Genomic DNA, 13,223 nt, shown 5'->3' with positions numbered 1-13,223 from the left:
CAGCCATGATTCCTGCCCTGTTACACCCTGACACAGCCCCCCAGCCAAGATTCCTGCCGAGGACACTCAGGGCAGAGGACACAGCACCCAGCAGCAGCCTGGATCTGCCATCCCATGGCAAAGAAGGCTTTCCCAAGTACTGTGTGCTCAGCCAGCACAGGCATCTGCCTGTCACATCCAGACATCACAACATGTGCAGGAAACAGTCCCATGGATCTGAAGTGAAATTTCACAAACCCCCATAAATAATGGAGCATCCTCTGACTGTCAGCACACGCTGGGGAGGGAGCTCCATGCTCCCAGTCAAGGCACTGGGCAACAGCCTCGCACAGAGCAGGAGAAAGACATTTCTTTTGTTCTCTTTGTGAATAAACACAACTCAACACTCCAGCTCTTTTCCTGAAACCCCATTCAACTTCTAACTTTAATTTGGTTCCAAGTTTCTCCCTCATTAACTCCTTCAGGAAGAAAACCGTTTTGACGTAGGTCAAGTGAAAAAAATTCAATTTTAAACAGTTTATTCCAATTTTTTTTCTTTAAGTCTTGCATGACATACGAAGCCATTAAATCACTCTGGGCCACAGTTTATGAGCCTGCTATAAGCAATCAACTCAAAATATGCCTTTTGCATGTACTGCCTGGTCTGATATTTGACTCAAAGTTTCCTTCATAGTTCTTGAATAACTAAAGTAATAGTAGGGATCACAAGAGCAGGGAACACACCACCCAGATGACCCCACTATTTTCATTCTACAAGAGTTGGTATCACTTCAGGGCCTGATCCCCTCCCCACCCTGACCCACCTCCAGCCATCACAGCACACTCTGCCCTTCACATTTCTCACTTCAAGCACAAACAAGGGTGCCCTGTTCCTGTCAGGAGTGATTTTTACCCCCTGAAAACACAGGCTTGGCTCAGATTTTGTTAAGTTAAAATGGAAGAGTTAGACAAACACACTGGAAAATAATGCCAAGTTTTGAGTGACTAAATACTTGCATGTTTGAAGGGTTTTCAGCACAAATAAACTACTTTCCAGGTTGTACCAGCAACTGACAATACACCTTCTCCCAAAATCTATTAAAAAAAAAGAGTTTTCCGTGGGAACATCAAACCAATGACCACCATAAAACTCAGTGAGCTGGTATTTATCAGGTCTTTCCCTTACACAAACACACCATAAAACAGCCTGCAGGCTATTTAACAAGAACACAAACCTGGACCAAACTATTTTCAATACTAAGAATAAGAACTAAAAAAAAGGCAAACTAACAGACTAAAGCATTCCAGTAAGGATGCAGACATATCCACCCATACATTCAAACCAAAACCATCATCCTCAGGTAACTTCAGAACAAAGTGTTCAGCACACACTGCAAGACTTTTGCTGCAGCACAGAAAAATGAAATAATCCCCTGAACAAGACATTTTGCCTCCTAGATTAAGACAATGTTTACTACAATATTGATTTCTATTTTCAAAATACTTTTAAAAAATTCATACAACAATGAATTAAAGAGGAATTAATTCTAAAATACCAATGCAGTTAAACACAATAATATGCAAAACACTTAACAGTGTATGCAGGACTTGGTGCAGCACTACTTAGATCTTCTACACATATGGGATTAAAAGCAGTCTCAACATAATGTTTAATTTACAACAAGCACTTATGTTCACATTCTTAACACAGTAACTGATTTGTAAAATCCTTCACAAAAACCCCAACACATCACCTATTTCCACTGGCACTAGTAATGTACAAAGAGCTAAATATCCACCTGAAATGCATTTTCAATGTTTGAGTGCTGCTCTGAAGCCTTCCAAATTTACATCACTGCACTTATCCATTTAAAGCAATTTACAGAGGGCTTGTGCATTTCCAAAATGACACATGGGATAAATTACTATTTCCCATAGATTTCAATTACATATTAGGGAACTGAACTGTCAGGTGATTTAAGTACAAGACAATCCTATTTATTTGGAAAGACTTTCCAGCTGGGAACTGGTGAAGTACCACAGACCCAGAGAGGGACAGTTGGTACCAGGGCCAGACAGTTCCCTGGTGCTGTAAAAACAGCCAGGACAAAGGACACACTGAAGAGCGTGTTCTTACAGTTAGATACAAACATCTTACACCCCAAATCCTGCTTGGATATGCATGTTATTAAAAAAGAAAAAAAGTCTTTAAAAGTGGCTTATATTAGATGCTTCTAGTGTGTTTTCAACTTGTTTTTAAGTTGCCAGAGACCCTCCACAAACTTATCATCTTATTTGGCCAGAAGTCTGAATTTCAGATAGTACACTATTAAGAAAATGTTAGTTAAAACCCAGCATATTTCAATTTTACATGAAGAGGAATATCCATCAATCAAACTTCACGTAAAATTTTAGCAACTGAAAAACCCCTACAAAAATATTTAAAAGAAGCTGTGGAGTAGCAAGTGCTTCCCAACAAATACCACAAGATACAAACAGCACGGAAATGTAAGTCCAGGCACTTGTGAAGTGTATAAATTTCAAAAAGAGTGATTGACACCAGATATTTTAAGACATACAACAAGTCCTCTATTCTTACATTGTGTGTAATTTAAGATGAAGTTTACTTCTACAAAAATTCTGAAATATTACAATCCACTCCTAAAGAGGCATAATCACCAAAACTGGAACTCATCCTTTTTTTTGAGAAAAAAACCCCAACAAGCCCAAACTAGCAGTACTATGCTTTTTAAAAGACTCTGCAAAAGCAATTCTCCAGCTGCCACTAATTCCACAAGGAAAACGCTGCAGAACTGTGTCAGTATTCATAGTCAGGGGGCTTTAACAATTCAAATTATACTCTTATTCATTATAGAAATCTACTAATTTCAGCTTTACTCACACCCATGAAAGTCTGGTTTACAAGCAGCCTGAAAAACATGGCAATAAGACAGCGTTTATTTTCTAGGAGGTTTTATGGTACACTTCACATCAGATCTAGTACCCCACCCACTCTGTTACAGATATTCTGCCCCAGACATGTGGGAGGCTCTTACACACAAGTTCTCAATATATGAGCAGTCACTTTTTTTTGTAATCAAGACCTCAAAAGAAAAAAAGAAAAAGGCAAGGATTTTATTATTCCCTTTTTTCTTCAAAGATGTTTCACACATTTCCAGATTCTTAAACTACAGTGTTCTCATTTCTCAGTAACTCTGAGATATATCTTGAATCAGACACTCAAGACAGACAATTTTAAAACTTCAGTTTGTTCTTGACTTCGACAAGAATAAATGGAAACAGTCCAGTACATGCTTCCAAAAAAACAGCAGATTTTTTTCCCTGCATATATGACAGAAGCCATTGTGAATTCAAGAAGGAGAGTCCTAAAGACACGGTATTACTGTCTGTACTGAAACAGCCACAGGTAAAAAATAAATTTTGAATCAGACTTACCAAAACTACTTTCTTATCAGCACAAACAAGATTGATTTTACCACGCACAGACTATTTTGCACTTCAAGAACACTGTCCAAGTTCTAAATTCCATAAATACTGAAACAGCTTTGTTAACTCACCGCAGTCAATGCCTGCTTGATACCAGAGTTTTCAGGTGCTATTTTTGGTTTGGTTTTGTTTGTTTGTTTGTTTTTTTTTAGCTGAAGCAAACTGTTGATTCAAATTAAGAGAAAGAGAAAGAGATCAAAATCCTGCTATATTTCAGTTTCAAACAGGATGAAGACAAAACTGCCCTGTTTAAGCAGAAAGCCTGAATTATTGTGGCTGCTCCAAGTGGGACAGAAAATGCAGAATATGTTCATTTGTTCACATAGGGCTGGAAGAGCAGCAGGTGTGGTTTAGCAAGCAGCTTTTAGGCATTCAAGCAGAACAGCAGCAGAAAAAAAACCCCACCAGAAAATAAGCAAATAAACCCAAGCCACCCCAAAATTCTACCTTCAGCCAGCTGGATTAGGGACTGATCCCAGTGACTGATGCCAGCAAAACACTGGCTTTTGCTCACTTCAGCAGTGTATTCTCCCATAAGGAGGTCTCAAGTCCCTACAAACATCATCTCTCTGCAATACTGGTTAGAGGAAAAAGATGATGTTCTAATAGAAGTCTAAGCTCTGAACATGACTCGTTCCCTGAGCTCAAGAGTTTTAATCCTCTTCTCTAAAGCCCAGCCTATGGCCACATGAAACCAATGGCATCTCTTAGACTGCCTAGAGAGAAAACAACACTGCTGAAAGCAGCCTCAGACAGCTGCCAGCCAAAAGTGAAAAAACATTTGTATCTGTTCTGAATTCTAGGCATGATAGCTTTCCAAGGTTTATCCTCACTCCTCCAGTGAAGTTTGAAAAATGCGCAAACTCCAGAAGCTTCTCCTTAATCTACATTTCTCTAGTCACTTCTGAGGAGACACAGGATGGTCCAATTCCCACCCTGGGAGCCTTCCAAAGAGCTGGAGCTGGTGCTGAGCCTGAGCCAGACTGTTCCAAGCTGGGTGACTCCAGCTCCCCTGAGCTGTGGGCAGCACTCACCTGCTTTCCAGAGAGGCTGCAGTGGGAACCAGGCCATGGCCAGCACTGGCCACCCGGCCCCCAAGCACAGGGGACACCAGGGGTGTCACACCATTTGATTTGGGGGCCTGCACTGTAAATGGGATCACACAACAGCAGCTCAGCCCGGCCATGACCTGTGGCACTGCTGCTCACAATCACACACAGGAAGGGCTCGGGAGATCGATGAACAGGAAGGATTCCTGCACTTGCCAAATCCTGCAGCACTGATGGCAAGCACTTGTGATTACACTGGAAAGAAGCAGCTTCTCAAACTGCTATAATCTTTTCCTACCAAACCCATCGTGAATTTGGACACTTTCTCTAATTTGCCCTTCTTTCAGAGGAACGGAGAAAAAAGAAAAAAAAAATGTAAGTTTTTGTGGTATTGTTTTAAAACAATACCACTGACTTACACTGCTGTTCCCACCCACCTCCCCTCGTAATCCACAGGGCTCTTTGCTTGGAAACATTAGAATTTGTTTTGTTTCTTCTAACATATTGCATCGAGTTTTGTTAGCAAGTATGCAGTTATTCTTAAAAACAAAAAACAACTGGTGAAGTTTCCAGAATTACACTGCATCATATCCTGACTAATTACTAAGGAACTATTCACCAAGCCAGATCATTCCCAGAGGTGACTCAAACACTACCACGAAACCTTCTGCCATGTCACTGCAAGACTGATCTTCCATTTCTACTCTTCCTAGTTTAGCTTAGGCAAACAGGAATAATGCTTTAAGACATTCACTACACATAATCTTGTACCCAATGCCATTATTAAAGTAGATCATAATATTTGTACACTGAACGGGCATTTTTCATAACTATGTTGCCATTAAAACTGATTGAAGAAAATATACTGAAGCTTAGCACCCTCAGTTAAGAAAGTCAGGAACAGAGTATATAAGTGTTACAATTTCCATTAGATATCCACAGATAATTTTAAAATCCTGGACACAAAGTAAGAAATAATTTTGTACATTTACATCTCTAACTGTCCCTGTAAGGTTTTCAGTTAAAGCAACACAAAATTGCTCAAAAAATTAATTCCCAAATGATTATCCTAATTTAATTTTATGCTAGCAATATCTGGCAATTAATTACTGTCTTTGAGTATGTGTAACACTCTGATTAAGTGTATCATCAGCTGATCTCTGTAATACACTCCTTATTGCAGACAGAGCTTTATGGCATCTTGAAAGTCTTCCAAAATGTGTGAACTGTATTGCTGCAGTAGAATTCCTGTATTTTTCAACCAGAAACAACTCCAGTGGAGTCTTTTATATACTCTTTCAAGTAAGAAAAGTTGAAGGAGGTCTTATTTTCCTGTCAGACCAATAAACCTTAATGCTTACTGGATTCCTATCTGCAGCAAATACAGATTCTAATCACAAAACTTACACCTTCATCCATCTCTCCCTCCAGCTGAGGGGTTTTTTTTGTCCCCAGCTACACCCCTGGTCTCCCAGTTCCTTCACTAACCCGTCTCAAGTCAGTGCTGTATTAGTTCATCACCCTTGCAGCTAAGAAAATAGAAGATCTGTTGACTAACCACAGGAAAAGGCTCACTCTTAACCCAAAAAGAATGCCACCTGTATACTGGGAAATGTCTGGTATGTAGCTGGTCACTCATTAAATCTGACTTTATAAGGAACAAGTTTCAAACTGACATTCTTTCATAATTAAATCTTTCCAGTGTGATAACTCATGAAGTGCTGGAGCTTGGAAAGATGACCAAAAATGTTTCAAAACCCCTAGAACCAATGATTTTGAATCTGACAGCTACATAAGAAGATTTACATACATACTTTGCACCGTATAATTTCATATAACCTGAGGAAACGTATTTAGTGACCTTTCAGACACACTGTATGCCTGAGGTAGAGCACTCCCAAAATAAAACCAGTAAAAACCTCTGCACTACAAAAAGCTTCCTTCTACACACGTAGCACCCTTGAAAAAAAGGAAAGTCTTTAAGGCTCTGAGGTTTGGTTTTGTTTAGTGTGTGTCAGGTTGCCTACAGATCCATTTACCCAACTCCTGCATGAACAAGAGAAACCACTTGTCCATGTACTGCAAAGATAACCTTCCAAGTATGAAACTACTGCCTACAGACAGATCTACTGAGTCCAATTAGCACCACTTTGCCATTAGAAAAACAAGTCTTTGTGCTGGCATCACTCAGGGCATCACCCCTCTGGAGCAGTCTGAAAATCACAGTGCTGCTTTACCAGCAATTCTTGCACAGCAGAAAAGGACTCAGATCCTGGGAGCTTTTCTAATGCTTCTGAACACCAGAAGATTTTGTACCTAGAACAGGCATGGTGTTAACAAAAAGAAAAGCAAAAAAAAGATCTCTTCTTTCCTTTCAGCAGCAGTAGAAATGAGAACTTCAAACAGGAGTGCTCTATAAATTTAACTACTAAGAGAGATTCATATCACAACTACAGTAGTAACCATTCAGAAGGAAAAACTCTCCCTTTGCAGAACCTTTGAGAAAGGTCTCTCTATTGGCTGCTGCTTTCTGAAGTTAAGACATGGTCACAATCTCAGGCTCTATTTCTGGTACTTCTGCATATAACAACATCATATGAATAATACATACTTTTTAAATTTTATACTTTTTCCAATACCTCTATTACCATATTATGAAGTAATTTCTATTATAAAACTTATAAAATCAAATCAATAGCTATTTACATTACTTCTTGGCTTAAGTTTTGCCAAAAATAAGAAACTGCTATGTAACTCTCAGATTGCATTCTATAATGGTAAATTAAAATAGCCTTGTCTAATTGTTCTTCCCAGTGAAATTCAATATAGCCCCAGCTTCCAAATAAAGCATAAAACTATTTAACATGACTAACTACACTGCAAATGATCAGTTCCAAAGATAATTCATGTTGGAAGGGACCAGATGAGGTCATCTCAATACCCAATAGGGAAATGTCAGAAGCAATCCATTGAGATGTTACTCCTAACGAAAAGAGTCATTCCCCTCTGGGGTAGCATGCTTTAAAATAAAGTACAGTTTCTCAAAACAGGCTAGTAGCAATACTTAGCTTTTTTTTAATGTAACAAACTGAGAAACAAAGTATTCTTAAAATATACAGGAGTGAGTCACTGCTTAGGCAATACCTGATCTACTTAAGAGTCTAAATGGATGAACTCGCAAGGTGTTAAATTTAGAAAAAAACAGCAGCTGTCATTTTTCACATCCTTTCTTAAGAAATACCAGGAAGTTAAATTCTGGTGGGAGACAAGACTGCAAGCATTTACTCCTCAGCCTCCACATACACACAAAGGGCTTTGTATTTTCATTATGGTCAAGTGTATTGTTTTTTGTCTAGAAAGAGCCCAAAAACCAAAACTGTCCAAAATCTACACAAGTGAGACCAGGAGCTGTTCAAAACAGCCAAACTCCACCCAACAGTTGAGAACAGGCTGGACAGCACAGCACCCACCTACCTGTACCTACACACCTGATGGGATGGGGGCATAGCAAGGTTGCCACCATAAGCAGATTAATAAAAGGTTAACGAGCCAAGTACAGCTCATTAGAGAACTAATCCAGATGAACACATGACTGCTGCAACAGCAAGCAAGAGACAGACACCTGAAGCAGCCCTTGCTACGTGTCTGTAAATCCTAAACCTGCCATGGCAATGCAGGAACTGCAGCTCAGTGTTAACCACTTCATCCTACTGTTAAAAGACATGACACAAAGTTAAACATGAACAACAGCTACAGTATTAAACAACTGTTTGAGTGCATACAATGAAAACCCAAATAAACAAACTCCACTCTGTGCTGCCAGCATTCCTTGTCATTGTCTAGTAAAAGAAACCTGCTGACAAATCCAAGGAGAGCTGGGGGGGTGCCAGGCTGACTGAACACAGCTCTGACAGTGCCAGCACTGCACATCTGGGCACAGCCACACAGCTGCTGGGGCTGGGCCACTGCAAAACACCACAACCAACAGGGGTGTCAAGGCTTTCCACTCTCATTCTCACATTCCACCCACTACTCCACTTGACTTAGGACTGAAAAAACATGTAATTGAAACAGTTAAGTCAAAATAGAGTTTGGAGTGCGTAGAGCCAAATAAATGATACCTACAATTATTCATTAGGGTTAGCTATTAAAAAAAGAAATAATAGTGATTCAGTTATCTCTCTCTCAAAAGTGCAGCAAACTTGTGTATATTGGAGAAGAAAAATGGTCATATTAGATTTTCCCCACATCTGAACAAGGTACTGCTCCAACATACAAAAATGTTTTCAGAAAAGCTGTTTGCATTTCTATTACAAAGCAAGAAACACATTAACTTCAAAACAGTAGTAACTGTTGCTATTATCAATTGAATTGCACAAATCCTTTATCAATGATAACAAAAACCACAAACTAAAAACAACCCAGCCTACCATTCAGTGGATTTTAGCAGCAGCCTTACATCCAGGGATGTAATCAAATTCTACTATACAAGACAGCAATTCCCATTCAATGGTAGAGCAGCTTCATAATAGGGTGTTTTGCCAGACACAAACACATTTATTAAAGGGCCAGAGGAAACACACCCTATTAGAATAAAACACAAATTACTACTTATGTGTTTAGACAAAGTGCATCCCTTCTTTTTCAATTAGTAGACAATTGCTTTTGTAGAGACAAATGTGCATAAAACCCTAGACAAACTTTAAATGCACTTCCTAGGCTCCACTGCCTCTGCTACAGACACTGAGGAGTGCAGCAGGAATGCAAGAGGCCTTTTTGTCCTTTCCAGCTGCAGTTGTGCACATCACACAGAGCCAGTCCTAGCAATGGGTGACACAGAAGACGATCTCACTAATCACTGCTCTGCTGCATTAATTTTGTACGAACTGGAAAGAACACACAAGTACAGGTGTAGTAATTTGGCTGTAGCAACAGACAGCACACATGAAGATACATCCTTTTTTCATACAGTATTTAAAAACTAAATAACAGAGGAGGTGGGAATCTGCTACACAACCTTAGTTACAGGATGATCAGATACTGACAAGAGTTTTCTTCTTATGCCATTCCCTACCAAGTAATAACATCTATGAGTTGCCTAACACAAAAGACAAAGAAAATGGCATATTTTTAATTTTAGTGCTAATTAATACCTTGAAACAAGATGAAACTCTTTTGTGAGCTTCAACCTGGAAGCCAGAGAGCCAATCTGAACAGAGCAGCAAAATGCCCCTTTTAACCAGCTGAAAAGGGAACTCCTCACACTCCAAGTGCTTTTGTTTACAAGGCTGTAATTACTGCTATTCAAAGATTTATTTACAAAGTTACTTGAGCAGAAGTAGGGAGACATCAGAAGAGTTCTGAGCTATGCATGCACGCAAATATTTAAACAAAGGCATGCAGGCCACAGGAAAAACAAATGAGGAGAGGATAATCACACTCCCTGCAGATGAGAAACTTTAAAGCTCTAAGTAAGGTAACAGATTATTAAGCAGTCGTGAAACTCCTGACTTCTTCCTATATACTCTTTGATATGGAATATATTAACATATCATATTCCCAAATTCAATGTGTTCTTACAAATTCTATTTAAACCACCAAGTTTTGTATCTTATCAGCAGGGTACTTGATTTTCCAACCACCATCTAAACCATAATGTCTCAGCTCCCAGCTCAGCCACCACATAAGAAAGTACTGTTACTCCTCAGCTGTAACCAAGCCTTGCTGCCTTGGGATCCACCTGCCTAAACTCCCCTGGGACACACTGCTGGAGAACACATGGCTTTAGACTGTATTTCACAAGACCTTGTGCTACTGGGGACAGCTGAATGTTCCCCCTTGGAGTTTTAAAGGCCAGGCTCTGCACAGCAGGACACCAGTGACCCGATGTTCCTCCCTCAAGACAACCACCTTAATAGCATTAAGCTTAGTGTCCTGCCTACCCCCTGCAAACAGGGAGGGCACAAGGACATGATGAGGTCAGGGCATAAAACTTTAAGGTCAAAACCACCCTCTCAGGGTTGGACACTGTTTCACTGAACATCTGCCACCCTATGCTACCAGCCTGCTCTCTAGTGTGAAATTCAACTGATCCTGCATTTTCCTCTAAAGCATTCATACATTTCCAACTCCTTTACTAAAGAGAACATTTTATATTAACAGTTAGTTCTTTTTAGTTTTATAATAATTTATACTTCATATATCAGTGTCAGTTACCTTCTGTCCTCACGTTTCTATGCATTTCTATCTCAGGTTCTACATTCTGCTTCTTTCCTTGTTTTCCTGTCCAGTTCCTTTAAGTGCCAGTGGCTCACACAGGCCTCAGTCATTCCTTCTGGTGCAGAAAGTTTGAGAAACACGTGGAAAACTGACTCCTTCTACCTAAATGACAGCACCTTACTGTCCAGGTGTATCTGTCAGAGGAAAAAATGCAGCTGTCTGTCTTCACCTGCTGAAGGGGGGGAGCACATCATCCCTGGCTCCACGGGAACCCTACAAACTTGTCAAGGGAGTGCAAAGTCCACCTGCTGTCCTTGCTCTTCCCAGGTATGCTGAGAGTGCTCTGCACCACGACTGTGCCATCCCAGCCTCTCCTCAGGGCCCTTCCCCACAGCTAAAGAGCTTCAGGCTCTTTCCAAAAAAGTAAGAGAACGGAAGCAAACTTGCTCTTCACAGCTTCCATGCTGCCCAGGGACTGCTGCTTCTGGAGAGCGAGTCACTGCCTCAAAATTGGAAAGGACCACCACAGCACTCAAAGAAACTACTTATTGCTCTGTCAGAGCTTTCCAAATCCTGGATAATTTACAAATCCACTTTCATGAGAACTCTTAGAAATTCAATTGCAGGAGAACCAGCTGAAAAGGCTCTAAAAACTACATCACTACAGAGCTAATTACACTTCAAAATTCAAATAGGCATTTGCAGCTACTCATCTCTCATGAATTTCAGGAAAAAGGCTTACTGCAGAAGAATGTGGTAAACAAAACAAAGATCCTCACTTAACACGTAATACAAGCTACAAAGGACAAACAAAAGAGAAAGGAAAGATGGTATTGTAAGAGTGGTAAGAGACAGAACAGAAACACAGTACCTGGACAGCGGTAAGACATTCAGTACCAGAGTGTGGAATCAAAGTCAGGATGTCCCTTGCCACTTCTGCTACAGAAATGTCACTGATCATTTCATTATATTCACTGTATAATGCACTCTGCCCTGCACTGTGCACATTTGTAAAAGAAAACATACTATCATACAAAGAAGGAAAAAACCCCAAGAGGTCCCCAAAGTTTTACTAATCACAGTAGTGACAATATTTCTCTTATTAACTTCTGGACTTTACCCAAGTTACGGAAGAAATTCAGCAGACCAGAAAAGAAGCTGACAGCATATATCACAGGATCTCAAAAGGATTCCTCAGAGCCAGAACTTTACCCATTCTCACATTAGGCAACAACCACCTCACCTCTATAGGTGAGTGTAAGCCACAAGTGCTGCCCGGGTGGCTCACCAGTGGCAGGAGCTATGGAGGACACCCCAAACCCACACACTCTCTGCAAAGCCATCCTTTATCTCTTCCAAAGAGGGATATCATGGTACTGTTGTCGGACACCTGACAGGATCCCAAAAATCTCTGACACCTCCTAATTCTGCCATTTAGTTACACACAGTACAGGGCATGTCACAACCTCACTGTGCAATGGTTGTTCACCTCTTACAAATGGAAAACGATCCTTCCCTCCCTGGAAAGCTTCTGACAGCAGACAAGCAATGGACAAGTACCCCTACTGCAGAAATGCCCACAAAAATCTCTTTTTACCTGCTAAGAGCGAAACAGCAATTCTGTAGCACACCACCCCCAGTACCACTGAGGTGGCAGGACATCTCACCTGATTTTATAATTGGGGAGGGTGTGCTTGCGCTTAATAACCTTCTTGAACTGGTTCACTATGATGGAAGTGAGCTGGGGCATGGGCCTCCCTTCGAACTGAGACTTCACCTCGAACAGTATCACGGGGTCGTCCATGAAAGAGAAGAACCAGTGAGTGAAGGGCAGCCGTGTGAAGACCAGCTTCAGCTTCCCCATCACCCGGGAGATCTTCACGAAGAGATAGGCCGACTTGCCGAAGACCAGGTCGGCGTCGATGGCCAGGTGGAAGCCACCATTGTACTCCAGGTCCACCTCGAAGCCCAGCTCCTCGGGACAGCCCTCCTCGTTGCAGCACACCGGCCGGATGAGCTTCACCGACTTGAACACGGGCAGGACATCGCCCAGAGAGACCTCCCTGAGGCTGAGCCCCTCCAGCACCTTCCCCGTCATCTTGGCCTGGAGCAGCTCCTCGAACTCCACCTTGATCTTCTTGGTGACCCAGTCCCTGACCAGGGCAGTGTCCCTGAGCTCCCTGAAGAGGAAGAGGAAGATGGCATTGAGGAAGTGGCAGCTCTCCTCGCGGGAGGAGGGGGCCGGGGGGGGCTCCGGCTGCGGCGGCTGTTTGGTGCCGGGCTCGGGGCCCGGGGCGGCGGCGGCCGCAGAGGCCGGGGCCGGGCTGGGGGCCGGCTCTGCCGCGGCGGGGCCGGCGGCGGGCTCGGCGCCCTGCAGGTATTCCCTGAGGCCGTGCTCGGGCGCCACGCGCGAGTAGACGATGCCGCCGGGCGCTTCGCCCGCTCCCCCGGGGGGCTCGGGCTTCTTCC

General features: G+C 41.9%; 1 protein-coding gene across 1 annotated transcript in view; it reads right to left on the bottom strand.

Moving 5' to 3' along the window:
* PDZD8 (PDZ domain containing 8) overlaps positions 1 to 13,223 on the bottom strand; it is a 56,155-nt gene that overhangs the window by 35,433 nt on the left and 7,499 nt on the right. The window contains 1 exon segment of the mRNA XM_027705636.1: positions 12,422 to 13,218. Coding sequence (XP_027561437.1) covers positions 12,422 to 13,218 — 797 coding nt within the window.

Source organism: Neopelma chrysocephalum, unplaced genomic scaffold, assembly GCF_003984885.1.
Source record: "Neopelma chrysocephalum unplaced genomic scaffold, ASM398488v2 Primary Assembly neopelma1_347, whole genome shotgun sequence".
Taxonomy (NCBI): domain Eukaryota; kingdom Metazoa; phylum Chordata; class Aves; order Passeriformes; family Pipridae; genus Neopelma; species Neopelma chrysocephalum.
This window is presented reverse-complemented; position numbering and strand designations above follow the sequence as displayed.